The following is a 24,746-nucleotide window of genomic DNA, read 5'->3' as shown; positions in this document are numbered from 1 at the left end:
GTCCTTGCATTGGCCGGGAATCGGACCCGGGTCTCCCGCATGGCAGGCGAGAATTCTACCACTGAACCACCAATGCCTGTTGAAATGACAGTTTGGCAGAAGATGTGATGTTACTTCGGGGGTAGGGGAACAATGAATGAGAAATATATTTTGGCCTTGCCTAATGAAGAATGCCTTCCTCTGAGAAGGTGCTGTTGCTGCGGTGGTGGGGAAAAATGAATGGGAAATACAGTATATTTTGGCTTTACCACAACATGGATGAGTCATACTGTATTAGCAATTTTGTTTCCAAAACCACAACCCTATAAGGTTTACCGGGAGAATCACTGTTTGAACATGTAAGAAAGACAGGACCATGGAACTTCGTGCAAAAGGCCTGCCTTCTGAAGCATTAAAGCCATTTTCTAAGGCTTTCGAGATGTCCTTGCATTGGCCGGGAATCGGACCCTGGTCTCCCACATGGCAGGCGAGAATTCTACCACTGAACCACCAATGCCCGTTGAGATGACAGTTTGGCAGAAGATGTGATGTTGCTTCGGGGGTAGGGGAACAATGAATGCGAAATATATCTTGGCCTTGCCTAATGAAGAATGCCTTCTGCTGAGAAGGTGCTGTTGCTGCGGTGGTGGGGGAAAATGAATGGGAAATACAGTATATTTTGGCTTTACCACAACATGGATGAGTCATACTGTATTAGCAACTTTGTTTCCAAAACCACAACCCTATAAGGTTTACCGGGGGAATCATTGTTTGAACATGTAAGAAAGACAGGACCATGAACTTTCTGCAAGAAGGCCTGCCTTCTGATCATTAAAGCCATTTTCCAAGGCTTTCGAGATGTCCTTGCATTGGCCGGGAATCGGACCCGGGTCTCCCGCATGGCAGGCGAGAATTCTACCACTGAACCACCAATGCCTGTTGAGATGACAGTTTGGAAGAAGATGTGATGTTGCTTCGGGGGTAGGGGAACAATGAATGCGAAATATATTTTGGCCTTGCCTAATGAAGAATGCCTTCCGCTGAGAAGGTGCTGTTGCTGCGGTGGTGGGGCAAAAATACAGTATATTTTGGCATTTAAGCATGACAGGACCATTGGTTGCCTTCCTGCAAGAAGGCCTGCCTACTGAAGCATTAGAGCCATCTTCCAAGACTTTCAAGATGTCCTTGCATTGGCCGGGAATCAGACCCCAGTCTCCCGCATGGCAGGCGAGAATTCTACCACTGAACCACCAATGCCGGTTGAGACCTGGGTCTGACAGAGAAGGAGATGTTGCTGGGGTGGTAGGGGAAAATGAATGGGAAATATATTTTGGCCTTACCACAGCATGGATTGAATGTACCATGACAGCAGGTTTGATTCCAATACCGCTATCTGCCTTAAGTGTCAGAGGTTTACCGGGTGAGACAGTGTTTCACAATCTTAGAAAAACAGGACTGCTGGGTTAACTCTACTGCAAGATGCCATGCCCACTGTAGTAGAGGGCCATCTTCCCAGGCATTCAAAATGTCATTGCATTGGCCGGGAATCGGACCCGGGTCTCACGCATGGGAGGCGCGAATTCTACCACTGAACCACCAATGCCACTTGAGACCCTTGTCTGACAGAGAAGGAGATGTTGCTGGGCTGGTAGGGGAAAATGAATGGGAAATATATTTTGGCCTTACCACAACATGGATGAGTCATACCATAAGAGCAACTTTGTTTCCAAAACCTCTACCCTATAAGGTTGAGGAGGGGAGACACTGTTTCACTATGTAAGAAAAACAGGAATGCTGGGTTGACTTCGTGCAACAGGGCCTGCCTACTGAAGCATGAGGGCCATCTTCCCTTTGAAAATGTCGCTGTATTGGCCAGGTCTCCCGTGTGGCAGGCGAGAATTCTACCACTGAACCACCAATGCCTGTTGAGAGGACAGTTTGGCAGAAGATGTGATGTTGCTTCGGGGGTAGGGGAACAATGAATGCGAAATATATTTTGGCCTTGCCTAATGAAGAATGCCTTCCGCTGAGAAGGTGCTGTTGCTGCGGTGGTGGGGGAAAATGAATGGGAAATACAGTATATTTTGGCTTTACCACAACATGGATGAGTCATACTGTATTAGCAACTTTGTTTCCAAAACCACAACCCTATAAGGTTTACCGGGAGAATCATTGTTTGAACATGTAAGAAAGGCAGGACCATAAACTTCCTGCAAGAAGGCCTGCCTTCTGAAGCATTAGAGCCATTTTCCAAGGCTTTCAAGATGTCCTTGCATTGGCCAGGAATCGGACCCGGGTCTCCCGCATGGCAGGCGAGAATTCTACCACTGAACCACCAACGCCTGTTGAGGTGACAGTTTGGAAGAAGATGTGATGTTGCTTCGGGGGTAGGGGAACAATGAATGCGAAATATATTTTGGCCTTGCCTAATGAAGAATGCCTTCCGCTGAGAAGGTGCTGTTGCTGCGGTGGTGGGGCAAAAATACAGTATATTTTGGCATGTAAGCACGACAGGACCATGGGTTGCCTTCCTGCAAGAAGGCCTGCCTACTGAAGCATTAGAGCCATCTTCCAAGACTTTCAAGATGTCCTTGCATTGGCCGGGAATCGGACCCGGTCTCCCGCATGGCAGGCGAGAATTCTACCACTGAACCACCAATGCCGGTTGAGACCTGGGTCTGACAGAGAAGGAGATGTTGCTGGGGTGGTAGGGGAAAATGAATGGGAAATATATTTTGGCCTTACCACAACATGGATTAAACGTACCATGACAGCAGGTTTGATTCCAATACCGCTTTCTGCCTTAAGTGTCAGAGGTTTACCGGGTGAGACAGTGTTTCACAATCTTAGAAACACAGGACTGCTGGGTTAACTCTACTGCAAGATGCCATGCCCACTGTAGTAGAGGGCCATCTTCCCAGGCATTCAAAATGTCATTGCATTGGCCGGGAATCGGACCCGGGTCTCACGCATGGGAGGCGCGAATTCTACCACTGAACCACCAATGCCATTTGAGACCCTGGTCTGACAGAGAAGGAGATGTTGCTGCGGGGGTAGGGGAAAATGAATGAGAAATATGTTTTGGCCTTACCACAACATGGATGAGTCATACAATAACAGCAACTTTGTTTCCAAAACCTCTACCCTATAAGGTTGAGGAGGGGAGACACTGTTTCACTATGTAAGAAAAACAGGAATGCTGGGTTGACTTCCTGCAACAGGGCCTGCCTACTGAAGCATGAGGGCCATCTTCCCAGGCTTTGAAAATGTCGCTGCATTGGCCGAGAATCCGGCCCGGTCTCCAAAATGGCAGGCGAGAATTCTACCACTGAACCACCAATGCCTGTTGTGATGTCAATTTGGCAGAAGATGTGATGTTGCTGCGGGGGTAGGGGAACAATGAATGGGAAATATATTTTGGCCTTGCCTAATGAAGAATGCCTTCCGCTGAGAAGGTGCTGTTACTGCGGTGGTGGGGGAAAATGAATGGGAAATACAGTATATTTTGACTTTACCACAACATGGATGAGTCATACTGTATTAGCAACTTTGTTTCGAAAACCACAACCCTATAAGGTTTACCGGGAGAATCACTGTTTGAACATGTAAGAAAGACAGGACCATGGAACTTCCTGCAAGAAGGCCTGCCTTCTGAAGCATTAAAGCCGTTTTCCAAGGCTTTCGAGATGTCCTTGCATTGGCCGGGAATCGGACCCGGGTCTCCCGCATGGCAGGCGAGAATTCTACCACTGAACCAACAATGCCTGTTGAGATGACAGTTTGGAAGAAGATGTGATGTTGCTTCGGGGGTAGGGGAACAATGAATGCGAAATATATTTTGGCCTTGCCTAATGAAGAATGCCTTCCGCTGAGAAGGTGCTGTTGCTGCGGTGGTGGGGCAAAAATACAGTATATTTTGGCATGTAAGCACGACAGGACCATGGGTTGCCTTCCTGCAAGAAGGCCTGCCTACTGAAGCATTAGAGCCATCTTCCAAGACTTTCAAGATGTCCTTGCATTGGCCGGGAATTAGACCCCGGTCTCCCGCATGGCAGGCGAGAATTCTACCACTGAACCACCAATGCCGGTTGAGACCTGGGTCTGACAGAGAAGGAGATGTTGCTGGGGTGGTAGGGGAAAATGAATGGGAAATATATTTTGGCCTTACCACAACATGGATTAAACGTACCATGACAGCAGGTTTGTTTCCAATACCGCTTTCTGCCTTAAGTGTCAGAGGTTTACCGGGTGAGACAGTGTTTCACAATCTTAGAAAAACAGGACTGCTGGGTTAACTCTACTGCAAGATGCCATGCCCACTGTAGTAGAGGGCCATCTTCCCAGGCATTCAAAATGTCATTGCATTGGCCGGGAATCGGACCCGGGTCTCACGCATGGGAGGCGCGAATTCTACCACTGAACCACCAATGCCATTTGAGACCCTGGTCTGACAGAGAAGGAGATGTTGCTGGGGTGGTAGGGGAAAATGAATGGGAAATATATTTTGGCCTTACCACAACATGGATGAGTCATACAATAACAGCAACTTTGTTTGCAAAACCTCTACCCTATAAGGTTGAGGAGGGGAGACACTGTTTCACTATGTAAGAAAAACAGGAATGCTGGGTTGACTTCCTGCAACAGGGCCTGCCTACTGAAGCATGAGGGCCATCTTCCCAGGCTTTGAAAATGTCGCTGCATTGGGCGAGAATCGGGCCCGGGTCTCCAAAATGGCAGGCGAGAATTCTACCACTGAACCACCAATGCCTGATGATGAATCCCTTCCGCTGAGATGTTGCTGTTGCTGCGGTGGTAGGGGAAAATGAATGGGAAATATATTTTGGCTTACCCATGGATGGACGGATAGATAGATAGATAGATAGATAGATAGATAGATAGATAGATAGATAGATAGATAGATAGATAGATAGATAGATAGATAGATAGATAGATTTATGCGGACAACAAATAAAAAAGTAAAATAAGAAAGACCTGGAAGGAAAGGGGCAGGGTTAATTGTGAAAGGACACTGTTTCACAATCTAAGGGAAACGGCGTTGCTGGGTTAACTTTCGGTGACTTGAATCCCTTCCGCTGAGAAGGTGCTGTTGCTGCGGTGGTAGGGGAAAATGAATGGGAAATATATTTTGGCTTTCCCATGGATGGATGGATGGATGGATGAATAGATAGATAGATAGATAGATAGATAGATAGACAGACAGACAGACAGAAAGTAAGGAAAATAAGAAAGACAAAGGAAAGGACACTGTTTCACAATCTCAGAAAAACGGGGTTGCTGGGTTAACTTTCGGTGACTTCTTCTCCCTGTTAACTGCTATATGCCTTACGTTGTTTACATTGCAGGAACATTTATGAATTGTGGACCGAATGTTTGACACCCCTGGATTATATTTTTCTGATATGGAAATTGGGGAGAGATGAGAACATTGCCAAGATGTAGTTACGCATCTCAACCACAAGATGACAGCAAAAGACATGGGTTGTGAGACCTCCAACCCAACTCCAGCCTGTGTGTTAACCTATTACTGGGCTGTATACACGAAAAATATACATAATTGATGCTGAATTTAATGTATCCTCTTTCCTGTTTTTCAGGGTCTATACATACACAATATTCCAGGGTTTGAGTGATGCACATGCGTGTCAATTCATTAGGGTGTGACAGGGCTGGACATTGGTCTTGATGGTTGGTTTGATACAATGGACTCATTTGATTGTCAGCTGGTTTGAACCTGTAGTAAGATATGAAAGGCATGAAGTAAGATGGTCAAAAATGGTTGCCATTTGTGATAGAACTTATTAGTAGTTGTGTAAACTGTGTCACATTTGTCCTCTACCTCGGTGTACATTTCATATTGGAGAAGTGGACCCCTGTGGATATCCTTAAACTGGTGTGAGATGAGCACAGGACGAGACAGTATGTAGTTTGTGTATAACCTCCTCCCAGCAGTCCATCTCAAGTTGGAGTCAAAGCTGACTTTGCCAGGATATTCTGGAGTTAGTTAGTGTAGGTCCCCTAGATCCAGGATGCGGTGATAAATTTCAGAAACAGCCCTTTTCAGTGGTGTCTGTTTGTATTCAGAATAATTGCTGAAAGTGTAATGAAATGGCCAGTGACTCAAAAGCCAAAGCAAAGAGTGGCAATAAGGGGCATCGGTGGCAGGTCCCCCACTAAAGTGTGAAGTAATCTGAGTAGTTGTACTACTCATAAAACACTATTACAATGAACCTTTGATTCTACTTGAATATAAAAAAATACAGTCCACTTTGAACTATGATACTGTCAACAAATTTACAGCAGACAGGAGGGAGATTTAAAATGATAATGAAGTGAATACTGAGTGATAAGGCACCCCACACACTCTCAGCCTCTTCAAGAGAAATGGTTGGCACGGGTAACCTTGAGTTGCTCTTTGACCATTCCCATTACAGTGGCTACTTGATTGTGTTTTACTGATTTGACCTGACATAGTTATGATCTAAATGTATTTGTATCCATACATCCATTCATTATCTATCACTGCTTATCCACTAGTGGGTCGCTGGGGTGCTGGAGCCAATCCCAGCTGTCATCGGGCAAGGGCAGGGTACATCGCCAGTCCATCGCAGGGCACACATAGACACACAACAACACTCTGTCTCACATTCACACCATGGACAATTTGGAGTCACCGAATTAACCTCCATGTCTTTGGACTGTGGGAGGAAGCCAGAGTACCTGGAGAGAACCAACGCAGAAACGGGGAGGACATGGATATGCTAACCACCGCTCCACTGTGCCTTGTATGTGAAATGTATTTAATGTGTGAGAGGAGATCTGAGGTCTGAGGTATGAGGTCTAATTGAGCTGGTAGAGATGTACACACTAGGACTCTGTTACCAATGACTTTATGGCATTGAATTCATGGAATTATTTTCCAATTCTATTAAGAACCTCATTGAATCTGCAAGTTATATTTCAGCACAGATTTCCAGTGGAGCAATTTTATTATTGCAAGGGTCTATTATCATGAGGGTGTTTTCACCCAGGCAATGACCTACTTCCAGCAGGCCTCATTAAAGGTCAGGAGAGAGAGAGAGAGACAACACCCACTTGTCAGATGCCAGAGAAATCCATGTCTTGAGCCAGCAGTCCATTTATTACAGAGGGCCAGTTAGATTTGGACATTCCAGAGGCAGCGTCCTGCGAAGGTCACACACACACCAGATAAACATTGTAGTGGCCCTTTAATAGTCCTCCATTCACCCAGCTGCAAATAGCATAGCAACATCCAGAAATATAATTTTTTTTTGGGGATCACAAAGTTTTTATACATGTGCGTCTCTAAGGGCTATTTAGTGCAACAGACATTTAGTATGGTCCAGTATCCCTTTAATGCAAACTTTTCTCCTAATTGCTTACGATGAAGCCATCAAATGCTGTAGGACATACTGTAAGTTTGATGTCAAAACATACTTAACCTATTGAAATGGTCATTAAACTACACATTATTTGGCAAGGCAGCACCTGAACAGTCCACTCTGTCTCAGAAATCTATGACCACACGGAGCATCAAGTTGTAATCATGTGCTCACAAACGCACGGACTCTGTATTTAGATCACTGGTGCTCATACTTATTTCAAATATCAAGTTGTTGAGTAGTTCTCGAGTATCAAAAGAACAGATCTGTACCTTTCCTTGAATGGTTATTTCTCAAGCAGCACCTTTTGGGTACCGGTCCAAATACATTTTTCGACAAATATGTTCCCCAAAGAGTGAAATTAGGATACACATCTGGGAAGGAGTTGTTCATTGATGAGCAATGTACAAAAACTTTTGCATTAGAAGAAACTGATTTTACATATACAGTATAAACCTCTATCAAATTCTGCCTGGCAATACAAAATTGATTTAAAATTGAGCTGCTGCAAGATCCAATATCAGTTAAGTTGAGTGTGGCCAACCCAAATAACTAGAAATCATGTGATATACATGCAAATTGCAAGCTTGTGTTTACCATCCTGGCCAACCCAAATAACTAGAAATCATGTGATATACATGCAAATTGCAAGCTTGTGTTTACCATCCTGACCAGTCGGTAATCATTAAGAAATGACCCCCTAAGAACAAGAGAGGCATGAATGGGTCCTGGGTCTGGATGTGGATGGAGAATCTTGTGTTAGGTAGATAGCTATATACGTTGGGTAGACAAAGCCCTTATATGATCACAGCTTGTGATTTAGGCACATAAACTATATATATTTTACATTTAAGTAGAACCTAGACATTCTGCAAACGCACAACCTGAGCTTTTGCAGCTTCACAGGACCAAAGAGCAGCAGATGGACCTTTTCATTCAAAGGTGCAACCACTGCCAAAAACAATGTCAATTAATGTCCAACAGATTTACGGTAGGGTTTTTTGGAGTAATCAAAGGAAGTATAAGGGAATATATTAGTCCTGTTGCTTGTGATCCATTTTAACTGTGTATTCAATATTCACAGGTTAGACACGCAAAACAAGCAAATCTGGGGTGTGGATATCTTTAACATTAATATGAAGTAGCTTTTTGGCCATGGATATCACAAAGAAACAACTTTTCTGTCCACAGAAATTCGACAAAAACACTCAGATAAGTCAGTCAGATAAACAAACCCGGGTCGTAAACTAAGCCTGGTCCCAACGTGACATGCAGGCATTTAGCCGAGTTCATCAGATTTCAGTGTTCCAAGAAGCAACTGTTCTGTGTGTCAGTAGGAAACATGGCATTACAGCCGACACATCCCTTTGGCACAAACAGTCCTATCGGATTTCTTGAGGGAGACATGGATGGAGAGGCACCTCAGAGGTAGTTTGGTAAACATCTGTGGGCTATCACGGCACACAGTAAAGGACATGTGACAGAGTCTAATTGAGCCTGCAGATGGGGGGGGGCTGTCAGCTGAAGTGTGATGCTCAGGATGCCATGTAGCACCAATAGATTGATGGGTTGCAATGAAAGCACTGCCAGACGAGTGCAGCACAGGTTTCTATTGGTTACAGCAGTACATAAGAGGCCTCCAGTACTTTTCCATGAGAGGTTCAATAAGCCTGCTTTGCATACAAGATCCTCACTAGGCTCAGTGGTCTGATGAAATCCTGCTGCCAGTTGCATTTATTAAGTTTTCTACTTCAGTACATGTTGCATGTTTCTTCACTTCATGTACTTTATACTTCACTGCATTCACTTGATGAATGCGGCTACTGGTTACGTTTCAAATTACCACTTGAATCACATTGTGATATAAGATCATAAAATGGTGCTGTTGCCAGGCAGCACTTTGTATTGCACCATTATTTGACCTTATCATGATGCAATTTCACATTGGGAAAAAAAAGGTCAGAGATTATACTGTTTATATACATATATGAACAGTATAAATCATTTGTGGAGTCTGTTAACCTTAAACTGACCAGAAAGTATGAGGAGATCACAAGGTTCTGAGGTCTGAGTACTTCCTGCCCTAGCCTGAAGTATACAGTCTGATCATCTGCCTGCAGTCTTTGAGTGTAGAGAAACAAAATCATAGTTTTGAGCATTGGATTAGGCTTCAACTTCTTGATTTTCACACTAACTTTCAGACTCATGATTCAGAATCACCACAGTTCCAATGCATCGTTCCCTCTATGACCCACATTAGAAACAATGACAGCATGGAAAGTTACAAAAGTTTGACATTGTGTAGCAGCTAGTAAATGATCACAAGTGCCGCTCAATGAGAATGATGCGTGTTGCACAAGATCATGCAGTTGCTTCATTAACCCAGTGAAACCCGGTTCACTCGTTTGTTCTATAAAGGTTGTGACTCTAAAATAGGTGAAACTTCCAATCACTCAACAACAAAGACGGGAAACTGATGAGGAGGAATCACGTTTGAACACAAATGAATATCCCACTGGAGTAACAACTGCATTAATCCAGAGCCTCTGAAAATGATCATGCAGATGTCTCCATTAAATAGAGTGAGAGAAATGTCGCACACACTCTGTAGGTTCACTCTCAGGAGCTCACAATGGTCAGCTGATGTGTTGATATATACACTCAATATGTGTGTGCGTGTGTGTAAGCTGCCACTTCGGCATAAGTCAATGCAGCCTTGACCTCACAAGGAATGTTAAGGGAGGGGTAAAGAATTATAGAATAGTTGATAGTGATAAAGTTAGACGGGGTTATGAAACCAACCCTGAGTAATGAAAGAAAATGAGTCCACACGTAAGATCAAGTCTCTGTTGGTTCATATTAAATTACGAGAGAGACTTTTGGTGGCTTTCATACTTGAGAGGAAATTCTGTGGCATCAGTCAGGAGAAATGAAGCTCTTCTCAGATCTTCACCTAGATTGTGTTGTTGCCCTCTATAAAGAGTCAACACTATCCAACAGTGCTGCCTGCTTTCTCTTCAAATGAAATGTAGTCCTTTTTTATGCCTGTTAAGTTGATTAAACAAGATGGTTTTGAATGAATAATGAGCAGAATCAAGTGTAGAAATGAATAAGGTTTAAATCTTTTATTGTCAAATAGACAAAGAAGTACAGCTTCCTTCAACAGGAACATTGAATGCCATCTAAAAAGACTAAACATTTTAAGGTTGTTATGCAACATGGAGGGCGTTCAGAATTCTGCCCCCTCACGATCATTAGGATGCACTACAAGTTGGATCTCCATTAAGTTCTCTGTTACTTTACAACTTGCATGAAACCAAATCTAAGCTGTTACATTTCAGTCATCTACACCTTCACTCTAGAGAGGCTTTGTATTGGAAATGTGTGTGAGTGGGTGACATTATTGTGCGATAAAACATTTGCTCGAAATTTAAAGACTGTTGTGATCCAATTTGAGTGAAAACAAATACATTTGTATGAGGGGTAAGGCATCTATATTCCCTTAAGTGTGAGGTTCACACCATGACAGCAGCATCACCAGACATTCAGTGGCTTGTCTTAAACACATCCGTAGCCCTAAACGCAGCACTTACACATTGACGTACATATTTGGCCCCACAAAGATGGCCGAGTTGTTCCAGTCTCCTCTTTAAACCTACGTGTGATTACTTTCACTGAACATTCAATATATCTCATAACACAGATGCATTAACAAAGTGGCTAGTGTCTTAACAAAAGTGTACCAACAGTATGAATGTCCCACGCCGATGTGAATTTCAACATTCATCTGCAAAATTTACATTCTAAAATTGTGTACGAGCAACAAACGCCCTTATTAGGAAAAACATCCGGGATATCACAATTCTTCTGTTAAAAATATAGACTTTTTCGAAACGCTACGAAGCCAATCGCAGAACTGCAAGTTGTGTTTCAGCATCAGCTTCTCTCTACAAATCCTTCTTGATCAGACTGGCTACCAACGCATCAACTGACAAACTGTATAGTACAAAAACATTGTAGAAAATATGACACCGCTAGAGTGTCATTTACATTCAGAAAGAAGTGCACAAAACAAAACCCATGATCCCGCTCCCATCCCTCCCCCTGCTCCTGCTCAGCACTCCTCCACCACGGTACCAGCCGAGGAGGAGTACAGCTTTTTCTTGACCAGCCTGAAACCTGGACTTAGTTTGAGTGCGTGCCTGAAGCCCGGGGCAAAGCAAGTCCCCATTAAGAAGAAGTCCCGAAGGCTGGGCCAGGCACTGCCATCCTGCTTAAACACCAGGGTCAGCTCAAACGTGGGTACCACCGTGGCGTCGTACACAATGCGCTCCAGCCGCTTGCAGCCCTTGTCCAGCTCCAGGTGAACGTAGAGGACGCAGCCCCGCAGGCCGCACGGCTCGCTGGACGCCAGCCGCAGAACTTCCCTAGCTATCCTCCGCGTCAGCTTCTCTGGTACCAGCACAGAGGAGCAGTGTAGCGTCGTCTTCTTCGCTCTCGACAGGCAGTTCTCAAACATTTTGGCCAGTTGTTGACAGGTTCTGTCCTCACCGACGTCGACGTTCCTCTGTGGTTCAGCCAAGCAGTGATCCCAGAAATCCAGCTCTGAGGGAATCAAAGCCCAACTGAACATTTAGAATACAATGGTAGCTTTCTCATTGAGATAGTAGCATAAGAACAGCACATTACAAACTACACAGAACAAGCAGGTGTTTCAGGATTCCTTCATGCATGTGCAATCAGCCTGTAGGTTCATGCACTCATCTGCAGATTATCAGGAGATATTGATTTATCAGATATTCCTAAAAACACATATAAGGCAATGCAAAGTGACCCTGCAGTGCATGAAGGTTTAATGGTTTTTATTTGTGTACATTTGACCAGTTTTCATCCAATCCAAGATGAATACATGTAATTTTTGTGGGTTTTAGTAGCAGCAGCCTTCAAAACACACCCATTTTATGTTTAATGACAGACAATACAATCTAAAGAGAAAGATGCAGGACATTTCAAAACATTCTAAATGCATTAAAACATTATTACTTGTAAAGATGCATCACTGAACTGCACCGGATTCTGTCATGATGCATGTTGCACAGGCTTTTGTTTTGCAGCCTTGAGAGATGACTTCATCGCCTCCTCCCTCCCTCCCCTCCCCTCCCCGCCCATACACTGCTGCAGCCATGCACCACACCGGGATAAACAACACGCCAGCACCGGGACACTCACCTTTCTCTATGCAGGCCTGGTCGTATCTCCTCTCGATCAGCTCAGAAACACACTCGCCGGTGTTTTTGCTCTTCAGGGTGCTTGTAGCGACCATCGTGGCTGTGTTTCTCCAGGAGTGGGACGCTTGTCTGTGGGTTTGTCCACGCTGTCTGGAATAAAAGAAGGCAGCGTCAGAAGAGTTCTGTGTTGTCTTAACAGAGAAATGTGACGTTCAAGCTCAAATTAAGATAAGAAGAAGTACAAATGTCAAACTGCATCTTGATCAAATCAAAGTCGCCTCCAACGACACAGGAGAAGTTCCCTGCGTTGGATAAAGAGTCTTACCTCAAATACTTAGTGTAAAAATAATTTAATAACAATAGTTTCTCATAAATAATTTCATCACAGCCGCACGGTAGTTTCCCCGCTGACACACACTCGCTCACACAAATATATCACACAATGACTGACTGCAGCTTCAAAACTTCTCTGCATTACTTATACCATGTCCAGACTCAGCTGACGACAGACTCAGCCAATCAGAGAACGTCTTGCTTTCAGCCAAGAACCGCCTTTCTTACAAAACACAGGACATGATTGGCTGTGACAGGACTTTAAAATTAAATGTTGGCCAATGATTGGAGAGCATGTGTGTGTTGCTACATTGACTTGACAACATTCTGGCTGGCGCCTCTGGAGAAGCTTTTAAAGGCTGAAACTACTGAGAAATCCAACTAAAACGGAATTTTAGCCACACGTCTGAACAAATATTAATCATACAACAATTTACAGGTTATACACACCCCTCATGTTGAACTTAAATTAGTATCTGCATCTTATTTATGTCAAAGAAGCTTGGCACACCCTATTATTTCATTATATAAAATGATATCATTTAGAAAAAGTCATTTTTGTATTTTTAATAGGTCATTTCAAAAGTTTCAAACTGCTTATTTGATCCCCAATGAGCACAATATTACTGAAATCCAAGTCAAACTTAACTGTTTTCTGACGGTGGACATTGTGTCTTGTCAAACACAGGTGTGACCAAGAACACGAACAATGACTGCATTCCAATCCTTTGTGCCAAGGCCAGGGGCTGTCTGGAATGGATAGAACAATCATTAATATAATTATTGCTTTGCCAAAATGCACAGGGATAAATAAATGTTTACTGGGCCTGTAAGTGGATAGAAGGTAATCAGGTACGTCAGCAGATAAGAGTTCATAGCTCCTACTAGCAAACTAAATGCTGGTTATATGAAACCAATGAAGTTCAGAAGCAGCTTAACTTTAAAGGCAGAGGCATGGTTAAGTGCTGTCAGCAGATTTAGAACGTAAAGTGGAAGGGATTCATGGAAGCTGGTTGGATCTTAAGAGCTGTGGTTTCCATAAGAATCTGCAGCAAAACGATTTATAGTTTAGGCGCCCCTTTAATTACTGCATCACAGGAAGTATGCTCCCCAGAGTCTACATTACAGATAGACACTGACCTTACACATATTTGACTCTATATTGGATATCATGGTAAATAAAGATCAGCACTACTTGGTGTGAAATTCAATCAAAAATGTTTTTTAAATCAGATGAATACTCAGGACAAATCTACCATGGTGTCTTGCTGCTGGGGTCCACGAAAAGAGAAAGTATGGAGACGCCTCAATCAGAGGATTGAATCAGTCCGGAAGGCTATCATTATTGACTGAGCCACTGTCTCATCTCCCTGTATTGGTTTGTGTGCATACTCTAGGTGTGTGTATGTGTGTGGCCAGTTGTCGGGCTCATCAGCAGCTTATCCACAATGATCCTCTCAACAGGAGTTTTCTCCCAGTAACTGGATCTGGCCCGCTCGGCCCCAGCAGCCGTGCTGGCTGAGGGTAATGGAATCCAGCAGGCAGCCGAGCGCTTTCCTCCAGTCACATGTTGAGAACCAGATATGCCTCAGAAAAAAAAGTCACATGCTTTAGCTAGTGTTGCTGCCTTTGCTGATGCAGGCATATATGAAGAGACACGGGGGAGATAAGGAAGGCTTTTGTTAAACTAATGTTGAAACATCTGCTACAGATTTGAAAGTGTAAAAACTCGAGAGCAGCTGTCTGAACTGTTGAGGCGCTCATACTGGCAGAGGATCAAGTATTTGGGTTGTTTAAATGTGTTCTACTAGTTGCTGGATTACAGCAAAGCCACTGTACTTCATCAAACTTTGTAATGATTCAAGAGTAGGTCAGGCCGGGATGAACAGGTTTGGGTGTCAGGGGTTTCTTTGCTGGCATGAATGCATGAAGAATAGGAAGGTAATTGTGATTTACATGATTATTTAATGTTGTGCATACTAGATTTGCTGCAGGAATGCATGCATTGGAATTACAGGTGGAGGTTCAATTGCTGCTCTGACCTTCACCCGACTGCATGATGAGATCTAGGAACACAGTCTGCAGACGGAGGCTCCAGCAGCACTCCAGCAAGAAAGAAGATTATGAAGAATCAGCATTATTTATTAGTCTAAGTTTACCCAGAACCACAAATAAAAGAGATATGTTTGGGCAAAACTTAGTTCAGAGTGTTATAAATCTTTATAATACACATTTTTGACCATTGCCCTTGTTAGAACAAAGCCACACCCTCTCTTTAACTGTCTACTAAACATTTGTGTAAAGTTCCAGGCCCAGCGCAATCCAGATTTCCGATTTTCTGAACACTCAGGGCCTGAACGTCTGATTCAATTCTGCAAATAGTTTGTTGAGTGATTGAATGCCTCTTTCTGCTATTTATACACCAAGTTTCCATGGGGGAATGTGTTTACAATAGTCAAAGTGAATAATGACATCATTGTCTGTTGGATCATTCTTCAGTCAGTCTCATTTTTGTGTGACGTCAATGCGGCGCTGCGATCGCTGATTAGAAACACGCTACATCATTCTTGAGTATGACAGCCGTGCGAACAATCACGCCATCTCCCTACATACACAGTACGTATGCAAGTATGTATAGGTATGTGACAAATAAACATCTTGAATCTCTCAAATCCTGACCTGTTTGACCTACATCCAGACTGACTCCTTCAGACCCACTGACCCACATTCCATACTGTATCATAAACATTTACATGGCAGGACTTAACAAGATGTAAAGAGCAATCTATGGAGGTCAACACGGTCACATTTTATATAATGTGTAACATCTCTACCTGCTAATCCTAAGTAAGTAAGTTCAATAAGAGAATGACTTTTATAGCAGTACCTTCATAAATCTGCTTCATGTGACATCCATCACTAAAGTCATACAATCAGCTGTATGTCAAGGGAAATAAAAGCTCTATATTTAGCTTCCAGAGACACTTTGGCTGGATCTGGTTTCCCTGCATGACACATTACCAAATACAACAGACAGCACAGCAGATTCACACAAGTGAAGAGGTGACAGAAAAGCAATGTATGTGGCATGTTACAGTGAAGTGTTGAATGCTCCCAGTGACGCAAAAACCAGAGGTGAATGTGCAGAATAAGTAAAAGAACAATACACTTTACATAGTCAGAAATTATAGATTACACTTCCTGTATGTGCATTTCTGTGTATACTGTAATTAACTCAGTGCTGCTGCAATCTGTAAAGGCACCATAGAGTCTCTCAGATCTCTGCAAGATCAGTTTGTAATTGTAAACGCTGGTGTCCTCGTGATTTACGGATTAAATAACTGAAAGTGACGATGGAAAATATCATCTTTTATCACGAAAACCCTTCCCTTTCCATTGTTTGGCAGAATGTTGCAACGCTGCAAAGACTCACAATCAAAACCAGAAGTTGTGTCTGTGCTGGTAATGTGAAGCACCTCTGCTTTAACCTCTGCTCCCTGCTGGTAAGGTGAGTCTAACCAGAGTCTGCCTGTGAATATCCTCCAGCTGCCTGTTTTCCTGAATGTGGCAGAAGATAAATCGTGTTGTGTTTCGGGTTACTAATCTGTTGCAGTTCAGATGAACTTTCTGTTATCCCCCATCAACAAGCCTGCCTGTGCAGCCTACACTCTTCCTTCAGTAAACCGTGCTGCTTTTTGCACCCCCCACCCCCCTCCCAACACACACCTCCCTGGGGATCTAACAGCAGATCCAACCTCCCTGTTTTGTGCTGAGTTGCATCTCTCTCACAGGGGCGATACTTGGCTGCATGTAAGGGAGTACAATGTCTGTTTGCTTTGCTGCTCTTGCACACAGCTGACAGGTCTTTAAGTGAAGGCCTCTCCTTAATACGGTAAATATCAGGCGCAATCATTTGAAAAACGTAACATCTGCTCTTTCTACCTGAGGCTTTGTCTCTCTGTTGTAATTTTCAATGATTATTTCTGGAATATGACACTTTGTATGCCACACAGAGGTTGTTGATAGCTTAGAAAGTGTTTGCACTCATTGACAAAATGCACAACTGGAGAGAACAGGGTCAGTTGAAACTCTGTGGAGTGCTTATCTGACTAACATAAGGGCTTCAGTGAGAGATCCCAGGTTTATCTCCTCCATCATATCAATACAATTTACATGAAATAAAAGCAAATGCTGCACAATTCAAGAAGTCAACTGGTTTTTAGCTTTCATCTTGGACGGAATGCCTGACAATCTCAGCTCTGCACTACTGATTTAGAGGAAATGACCTCAACTAAGACAAATTTATACAGGAGTACAGGTTGATACTGTACAGTGAGGCTGGAGCTAAGGCTGTGCATCTTGCATGTAACTTAGCCCACACCACAGCTGGTGAGGCATTAGAAGTAAGATCAGTGGGCACTGTGCCCATCTGCTCACTGTCTGTGGTGGAAGTGTGCCCAGTCAGAGCTCACATTACCAAGGCCAGAGACTGAGCCAACACCAAGCCTGCCAGGGAATTTAATCAAAAGGGACGTCACACTCTGCACACTCTGCCTCTTTTTTATCGATTTGTTGTTTACGTAAGTACAATTCATCTCCACCACATGGAGACTTGATTATGTGGGTTATGAACTTTGCACTGTGTTTGTACACAGTTTGTCTACATCTCAGCCCTCTGCTAACAACCTCATTAAACCTTCACTGTAATAAACACTAACGCATGAACTGCGGGCAGAACCAGGAGGGATTCTGTCTAATCCGGTCACTTTGCTCTCTCTAGTGGTGAATATCTGAACATACAGTTTGTGGATCTACAGGAGGAGAAGTCGCTCTAGTGGCTGTCACCTGTAGATGCTGCATTCATACACACACACACACACACACACACACACTCACACAGTGCACATTAGAAGCAGTTCGGGAGTTCAACGTCTTGCTCAACAATATTTCGACACTTTTTTAGGAGGAGCCGGGAGTTGAACCGGAGACCTTCCGAGTCCTATACGCCGCCCGTTTGTAATGATACATCACAACTCAGCTCGACACCAAAACCATTGTGTAGCGATTTAATGAAGATGGGAGTGTTAAATTCCAGCCATACATCAGTTCCAGTATTTTTTAAATAAAATTATAAGCCCTAAACATGATCTTATGCTGAATTATAACAATTATGTCAGCAGGTTCTGGTGAGGCTCAATGAGTGTGAGTGCGGCTCATAAGGAGGAAACTTAAGTCTATAAGCAGTGGTCTTACAGAGGTTATGATCATTAAAAAAAATATGAAATTAACAAGTTATTACATCTGATGTGAGGTGAGTGAAATGTACAGAGAATGTGTTTCATAGCCCAACATGCAGTTTGCCTCAGTCAGCAGTATAGTAGAATCAATTCTGGATTTGAATCTGAAGATTGAAACAACAAAGAAGCAGATCTGAGGCTGCTTATTTACAACAGAATAACACAGCATGAAAAATAAAATCTCTTCTTCTAAGATTTTAGAATCGTGGTCAGTACAGAATCATACAAAACAAACTCTTCAAACATTTCCAGCTTCACGATACAACTTTCTCAATTTAAACTCTTTTATCGGGATGGAAGCTTGAACAACAAAAATATGATGATGAAGAAGAAAACAAACACGAAACCAAACAGTTCCTGTGGCTCATCGGCGTGTGGGCGACACTCGTGACTCATCCGCTCCTCCGCCCTCCTTCTTATCTGGCAGCAGCTGAAACACATCAGAGGCGGCTGATGAAAGCAAACACGATAACACGACATTTATGTGATCAACCAGCACTACGACATTAGAAGAGAAGTGACGGATAATGAGAAACCCGCTGTACCTTTAACTCAACGTTAGGGGGCAGTGTTGCACCACATTCAGGGGTGCAGGTACGTTTCCAGAGGTTAAAGCTACTTTCTTTAAAGAATATACATTGAATACCTCAATCGATCAACGTAAAAAAATATAAAATAGTAATAGTAATAGTAATAGTAATAGTAATAGTAATAGTAATAGAAATAGTAATAGTAATAGAAATAGTAATAGTAATAGTAGTAATAATAATAATAATAATACTAATACTAATAATAATAATACTAACAATAATAATACTAATAATAATAATAATAATAATAATAATAATAATAATAATAATAATAATAGTAATAGAAATAGTAATAATAATAATGTCCAAGTCCAGCTCTATATCTTATTTATCTAATGAATGTTATTAACTGCACAAGGTTCCAGATGCTTCAGGATTCAGCACTGATGGTTCGATTTAAGGCTTTTGTGCTGATTTTAATCTGGAGTGTATCTGTGCCTGTCAATTTTTCATATTAAAGTATTAAAAAGAAATGTTTGACTAATCCAGGGTTTGATTTAAATACTGCAACACACTGATATCGAACCCTTATCAAGTTTCATTGAAAAACTTGTATTTAAAGTGTGTTAGAGTGTGTTCTCTGCCCTGAACAGTAAACAGATTAAACAGGCGAATAGGAATTTTAGACATGCAGCACAGAGGAGTGTAATAAATAATCTCCGAGCACGTAAACACTTTCTTCCTCAGCAAAATTCCTCAAGCGTGAGTCCATTTCCCTCTGCGGCTCTCAGCCGAGTCATCCAGGGGAGGAGGAGTGTTCCAGGGGAGGAAGGTGGGGAAACTTCATGCCCAGATTTCTTTGCATGGGTGGAGTAAAAGGGTACACACACACACACACACACACACACACACACACACACACACACACACACACACACACACACACACACACACAAACACACACACACAGTGTCTGGCTGGGGCTGCAGTGACATTTGCTGTCCACACAATAGGTCCCGTCCGAAATAAACTGTGTTTATGTGAGGAAGTTGCTATCTTTCAGGACCTGCTGGTGATTTGAGGGTGGGGCGACAAATCACAGGAAACACCTTCTCCTGTGGAGCAAAGCCCCAAAGCTCATACAGTACAATGTGATATTAAAAGCTCCCCACTTTCCTGGAATAATTGGATGTGTGTGTCTGCACAAACAACTTTGCTGAGGATGGAAGAAAGCGCTAAAACAGAAGGAAATTGGAAGGAACCCTGGCAGGAAATGAGCAGAAGGTAGCATACCATTTTCCTCTCCACCTGACGACTTCACCCCGAGGAGCATGACTCCATCTTTGGTGCTCTCTGGTCGGCTCTGGAAGGAGGCACTGTAGGGCAAGAGAGAGAGAGAGAGAGAGAGAGAGAGAGGAGTCACGACTTTGGTGGTTTACAGCTTGAAAACAGAATCAACACACGCTTCTCACACACGCAGACTTACTTTTCAGTGCCGTTATCAAGGGTTTCTGTGGAAGACAAGGAATTCATAAACAACACAGGCTTCAACAGTCCAATGAGAGATTATGCATCTGTTTAGTGGAACATGAACGTGTTGCATCCCTCTGAGTGTGTGTCTTTCAGGCGGTGTACCTGTGTGATCGTGGACCTTCCTGCATTTGAATTTGAGGAAGATGATGAACGCAGCCACGATCATGCCAATAGGGAGGAGGATCCACCACAGTTTGTTGTCTGAGGGGGCGGAAGGATCAGACTGGGATCAGTTGAACACATTATGTACTTCCAGATCATTCCAGATGCCGGATCACTTTAATATTAAGTGTAAAGCACAGGATTACTTACCACCGCCCTTCACTTGAGCATCTGTTTGTCCTGGGCTCCCTGGAAATACACAAAAAGGTTACAGACATGAAAGAATACGATAGAGAAAGATTAACAACTGTGCTGCATAAGATGGGGTTACTGTACCTGCGTCGACGGTAGTTATACCTTAAATAAAGATAAGGTTTCCTCATTGTCAATTATTGAATTTCATCTTAAAAAGCTTCATTCATTTATTCAATCCTAATATTTTGTCATATGAGCATCATACATACGTTTTGGTGTTGATGCTTCTCTTATGGTGTCATCTGGTCCTGAAAATGTAGAATAGTTGTGTCACCATTACACACACACACCACATGTTATTGGCTGGGAAGCTGATTGACGTTGACCTCTCTCACCTGGTGTCACGGGTCTCGCCGGGACGACTGAGGAGTTTGCTGCCTCTGCTCCACTCTCATTAGATTTTGGTGTCACAGCGGTGGGTTTCCGTGAGTCTGATGAGGCTGAACACACAGAAAGAAAACGTAAATACCACCGAGCTTGTGTTGTTTGTGACACAGGTATGATTGGCTGGTGTGTAGTACAGTGATTTGTAGTGAGGAGCTCACACTGGTTGCTCTTTGCTGGAGTTGTAGAAGCAGCTGGAGCTGTGACCACAATGTAGGATTTGGTCAAATGTCCTGGAGGTGCTTCAGTCGTAGCCACAGGAGCTGAAGTTGGATTTGAAAGCCCAGGTTGTCCTGAAAGAACGACCAATATTCCATTTAATGCAGGGAGCTTTAAGTACATGACAAGGCTGCATCAGGATACGAAAACCTCCGCCAGTTAAACATGGGAGTAAGAGTTCTTTGCTTACTTCCCACAGCACACCAAACTGTCTCTGCCCTCCTTAAATCAACGTCCTAAAGCCAAAGTGTGTATTTATTTCAAATGAAACAAAGTGATTCAGATATCAATTTAATGCTCTACTTATTTATAAGGAATATCTCCACTGTTCTGGCTGTTATTGATATTAATCGTGCGATCTATCGTAAAGAAGAAGCAAACAGTTTCAGTTGTACTCTCTTCTGTCTCCTCCTTTCCTTCCTCCCTTTCACTTGAGGTGGTGGGGGAGGAGAGGAAACGCGCAGAAGGAAACGAATGAGAATCAGTGAATCGCTTCATCTACCTGTCTGTCTGTCTGTCTGTCTGTCTGTCTGTCTGTCTGTCTGCCTGCATTGAGGTGAACTCTTATACACTCACTGATCTTACCTTTTGTTGCGTTGATGTCATCAGTAACATCAGGGGTTGTCGGAACAGGAGGTTCTGCACGCGCACACACACACACACACAAACACACACACACACACACACACACACACACACACACACACACACAAAGCCGTATTAGATCAACTGTTGTCTGAGGCGTATCATTTTATTTTGGCTGATCTTGTATGTTAAAACAAGTAATGGTAATGTGTTTGACTCACCTGGTGCTTCTGTTGCTGTTGTTGCTGCTGCTGGTGCTGATGTTGCTGCTGTTGCTGTTGCTGCTGCTGTTGCTGTTGCTGCTGCTGGTGCTGCTGTTGATGCTGTTGCTGCTGATGGTGCTGCTGTTGCTGATGTTTGTGCTGTTGGTGCTGTTGTTTCTGCTGGTGGTGTTGGTGGTGGTGGTGGTGGTGTCACTGTTGTCATTGTTCCCTGTGTTGATTGTACTGAGTCATCTGGTTAAAAAAACCAAGTTACAAAGTTGTGCAGTTGCATTGTAAATGTTATTTCACATCACAGGAGACATCATGATACTGTACAGGCTCATTTCTATGAGTGACTAAAGTTAATTCCAACTAAATTCACCTCTCTGTCCTAACAACCTGCAGTATGTGACGTTGTGAAACATTATCTAGGACCTGTGACGCATCATCAGTGAGCGTGTGGGAAATATTTCCTGAGATTCCTGCTTTTAGAGGCACAGTGACATGTTTTTATGCTTCCTGTTTGGCAAAGGGTTGAAAGGCAGCCAGTCTGAGACAAAGACGTGTCCTCTGTGTTTAGTGTCAGACTGAGGATGAGGAGTTAAGACAGTGCTGTGACCATGGCATGTTGAGGTGAGGTGCATATCCTCAGTGGTGTGAAGCTGCATCCTGTCACACACACACACACACACACACACACACACACACACACACACACACACACACACACACACACACACTATTGTTGTACCCTGACCCGTGCAGCTAAAAGGGCCTGGACACACTTCCTGTCATTGCTGCTGTCAGTTGTACACTTTGTTTCACACTTCTCTCTTTATCACCTTCATACCGCAGTTTGGAGTTTTTTGGAATAATTAGTTTGCATATTTACGCATTTTTTACAATGACTGCTATTCCTTAATACTATTTTCCTGTATGGTACCAAAGATCCAGACCTACTCACTGAACTCAAGTGACTCAATGTGTTCCAATCGTGCTTAACCAACAGGATACATTTCTAAATGGCCAAAATTCAGTGGTCATAGCTGTGGTTCACTGTAAATGTTGCGTAATTCATCATGATCCAAAGCCTAGACAGGATATCAGCCTATAATTAGAGTTCTACGTATCTTTGTTTGTCACTTTGATGCAGATCAGGATGCAGAATGTTAAACCTTCATGATCTTTTTGAACTACTAGTGCTCCTACATTTAGGTGCAGACGGTAGTAGGGAGTGCAGTGAGCTGATTCCTCCAGATGTTTTCACCTAAACGCTAGGAACAGATTTGTTGTTGCCATTTGAGACGTTTGTGTCCCTGGACAATGATGGATGATCTCTGTGAGAGAGCCACCAGTTTGGTTCCCACCAACTATCTGCTGTGAGATCACCTATCTGGCCGGTGCAGAGCAGTTAAAGGTTCTTTTGGAAATGTGCCCGGCTCTGCACAAGGAAAACAAACAATCAAGAGCCTCCCTCTTTTTCCTTTCCTTCAACCAAGACACATTCACTTATCAAACAGGACTTTTTTCTTTCCTTTTTTCTCTCGTTCACAAGAGAAATTCCACCTCGGAATTTAACCAAATCCTGAGTCAAATTCCAGATTCCAGATTTTTGCCTCCGACTTACGGGTCAAAAAGTCTTTACAATTAAAGTTAAGGACACTTGAATGCATACACATGAAAACAAACAATCACACACACACACACACACACACACACACACACACACACACACACACCCAGAGCAGCTTATTGCAGACAGACGGAAATACTCTCTTTGAACAAATCTCCCAAAGGTAATGTTCAAAGTGTGAGAGCGTCTTTTGGATAACAGGATGATCTTTATCTTTGCACGTACCAAGAATACACTCAGTTACATGACCAAAGAATTAAAACATGTACGTATCTCAATCATTCAAGTAATCAGGGATTCATACAGGCCTCTCTGTCTCTCTCTCTCTCTCTCTCTCTTTCTCTCATAATCAAATTTTTTTTTCCGTTTATAACAGATTTATGAACACTATAATTTACATTTTCAAGCAAGATTTTCAAAGCTATTAGAAAGAGACCCCCTGTGTTGCGGTGACAGTTTACAACAACGAAAAGTGACTCTCTTGAAATCTGAGAGCCAACTTAAATCAAATCCTATGATAAAGGATTTTCTGATGGTTATCCTACCTGTTGTGCAGAATTGGACAGATGCTACCAGAAGAACAACAGCAACCGTGAAGGCCTTCATTCTGTGATGGTTGCGGGGTCGGCTGTCAAACCCTCCGAGTCCGTCCTCAGACAACAAATGAGCAGCCAGCGGAAAAGGTGTCCAATTTGGGGCGCTCCACCACTGATGCTTATTCTGGCACTTCCTTTAAGATAAAGAAGGGGAGGAAATGCACTCATTTCCCTAGCTGACGTATGGGGGGAGGGAAGGGGGCACAAACTTTGGCCGGTTTGACAAGAATGGTGACTTTGAGGAGAGAGGCTTTGGGGTTAAAATGTAGTTTTGTGATAACTGTGCCAAGGTTTCCTCAAAACTGGTGACTAACAATTAGGGAAAATTACTTGAATAACTTGTAATTTAAGTAGGAAATTCTTCTTTTCAAACACAAAATAAGGGCAATATTTAAATCCACTTTAAAAGATGAATTAGATGAACAAACCCATCCAGTGAGGAGTTATT

The 24,746-nt window shown here is 43.0% G+C and overlaps 2 protein-coding genes, 1 long non-coding RNA gene and 9 other non-coding genes across 13 annotated transcripts; 1 reads left to right on the top strand and 11 right to left on the bottom strand.

The window, feature by feature from the left end:
- Nucleotides 1-5: 5 nt before the first annotated feature.
- Nucleotides 6-76, bottom strand: trnag-gcc (transfer RNA glycine (anticodon GCC)). Its single transcript has one exon. It is a non-coding gene; the product is annotated as a tRNA-Gly (tRNA).
- A 349-nt stretch (nucleotides 77-425) lies between these two features.
- Nucleotides 426-496, bottom strand: trnag-gcc (transfer RNA glycine (anticodon GCC)). The gene has a single exon. It is a non-coding gene; the product is annotated as a tRNA-Gly (tRNA).
- Nucleotides 497-844: 348 nt separating this feature from the next.
- trnag-gcc (transfer RNA glycine (anticodon GCC)) lies at nucleotides 845-915 on the bottom strand. Its single transcript has one exon. It is a non-coding gene; the product is annotated as a tRNA-Gly (tRNA).
- Nucleotides 916-1,511: 596 nt separating this feature from the next.
- On the bottom strand, nucleotides 1,512-1,582 carry trnag-ccc (transfer RNA glycine (anticodon CCC)). The gene has a single exon. It is a non-coding gene; the product is annotated as a tRNA-Gly (tRNA).
- Nucleotides 1,583-2,250: 668 nt separating this feature from the next.
- On the bottom strand, nucleotides 2,251-2,321 carry trnag-gcc (transfer RNA glycine (anticodon GCC)). The gene has a single exon. It is a non-coding gene; the product is annotated as a tRNA-Gly (tRNA).
- A 250-nt stretch (nucleotides 2,322-2,571) lies between these two features.
- Nucleotides 2,572-2,641, bottom strand: trnag-gcc (transfer RNA glycine (anticodon GCC)). The gene has a single exon. It is a non-coding gene; the product is annotated as a tRNA-Gly (tRNA).
- A 275-nt stretch (nucleotides 2,642-2,916) lies between these two features.
- Nucleotides 2,917-2,987, bottom strand: trnag-ccc (transfer RNA glycine (anticodon CCC)). The gene has a single exon. It is a non-coding gene; the product is annotated as a tRNA-Gly (tRNA).
- A 685-nt stretch (nucleotides 2,988-3,672) lies between these two features.
- Nucleotides 3,673-3,743, bottom strand: trnag-gcc (transfer RNA glycine (anticodon GCC)). Its single transcript has one exon. It is a non-coding gene; the product is annotated as a tRNA-Gly (tRNA).
- A 596-nt stretch (nucleotides 3,744-4,339) lies between these two features.
- Nucleotides 4,340-4,410, bottom strand: trnag-ccc (transfer RNA glycine (anticodon CCC)). Its single transcript has one exon. It is a non-coding gene; the product is annotated as a tRNA-Gly (tRNA).
- A 6,100-nt stretch (nucleotides 4,411-10,510) lies between these two features.
- LOC142993207 (DNA damage-inducible transcript 4-like protein) lies at nucleotides 10,511-13,076 on the bottom strand. Its single transcript, XM_076143913.1, has 3 exons — nucleotides 12,954-13,076; nucleotides 12,630-12,778; nucleotides 10,511-12,005 (listed from the first exon to the last, which is right to left on the bottom strand). The coding sequence occupies exons 2-3, from the start codon at nucleotides 12,721-12,723 to the stop codon at nucleotides 11,515-11,517; spliced, it is 585 nt and encodes a 194-aa protein (XP_076000028.1). The 5' UTR covers nucleotides 12,724-12,778; nucleotides 12,954-13,076; the 3' UTR covers nucleotides 10,511-11,514.
- A 4,937-nt stretch (nucleotides 13,077-18,013) lies between these two features.
- LOC142993176 (uncharacterized) lies at nucleotides 18,014-24,414 on the bottom strand. Of its 2 annotated transcripts, XM_076143864.1 has the most exons (12): nucleotides 24,248-24,413; nucleotides 22,088-22,321; nucleotides 21,867-21,920; nucleotides 21,224-21,355; nucleotides 21,014-21,118; nucleotides 20,888-20,926; nucleotides 20,760-20,780; nucleotides 20,634-20,672; nucleotides 20,424-20,522; nucleotides 20,275-20,299; nucleotides 20,082-20,164; nucleotides 18,014-18,688 (listed from the first exon to the last, which is right to left on the bottom strand). In XM_076143864.1, exons 1-12 carry the CDS (start codon nucleotides 24,306-24,308, stop codon nucleotides 18,675-18,677), a joined length of 906 nt encoding a protein of 301 aa, XP_075999979.1. In that variant the 5' UTR covers nucleotides 24,309-24,413; the 3' UTR covers nucleotides 18,014-18,674. The 2 variants fall into 2 exon arrangements, with proteins under 2 accessions (XP_075999979.1, XP_075999980.1); XM_076143865.1 differs by lacking the exon at nucleotides 20,760-20,780 and having other exon boundaries at nucleotides 24,248-24,414.
- On the top strand, nucleotides 19,105-19,750 carry LOC142993177 (uncharacterized). The gene is made up of 2 exons (XR_012961110.1): nucleotides 19,105-19,554; nucleotides 19,601-19,750. It is a non-coding gene; the product is annotated as an uncharacterized LOC142993177 (long non-coding RNA).
- Nucleotides 24,415-24,746: the final 332 nt, after the last annotated feature.

This window comes from Genypterus blacodes, unplaced genomic scaffold (genome assembly GCF_046128005.1).
Source record: "Genypterus blacodes isolate CSIRO-AG114 ecotype Tasmania unplaced genomic scaffold, CSIRO-AGI_Gbla_v1 ptg000027l_1, whole genome shotgun sequence".
In the NCBI taxonomy this organism is placed as follows: domain Eukaryota; kingdom Metazoa; phylum Chordata; class Actinopteri; order Ophidiiformes; family Ophidiidae; genus Genypterus; species Genypterus blacodes.
The sequence above is the reverse complement of the archived record's forward strand: the minus strand, read 5'-3'. Positions and strand labels throughout refer to the sequence as shown.

Bases quoted from the DNA above. Each gene is read 5' to 3' on its own strand.
- LOC142993207 (XM_076143913.1), bottom strand. From the start codon at position 12,723: ATGGTCGCTACAAGCACCCTGAAGAGCAAAAACACCGGCGAGTGTGTT. The intron at 12,006-12,629 runs GTGAGTGTCCCG...TGATTCCCTCAG, and splicing joins CCAGGCCTGCATAGAGAAAG to AGCTGGATTTCTGGGATCAC.
- LOC142993176 (XM_076143864.1), bottom strand. From the start codon at position 24,308: ATGAAGGCCTTCACGGTTGCTGTTGTTCTTCTGGTAGCATCTGTCCAA. The intron at 21,356-21,866 runs GTAAGATCAGTG...TCGTTCTTTCAG, and splicing joins TGACATCAACGCAACAAAAG to GACAACCTGGGCTTTCAAAT. The intron at 20,781-20,887 runs GTATGTATGATG...TCTTTATTTAAG, and splicing joins AGAAGCATCAACACCAAAAC to GTATAACTACCGTCGACGCA.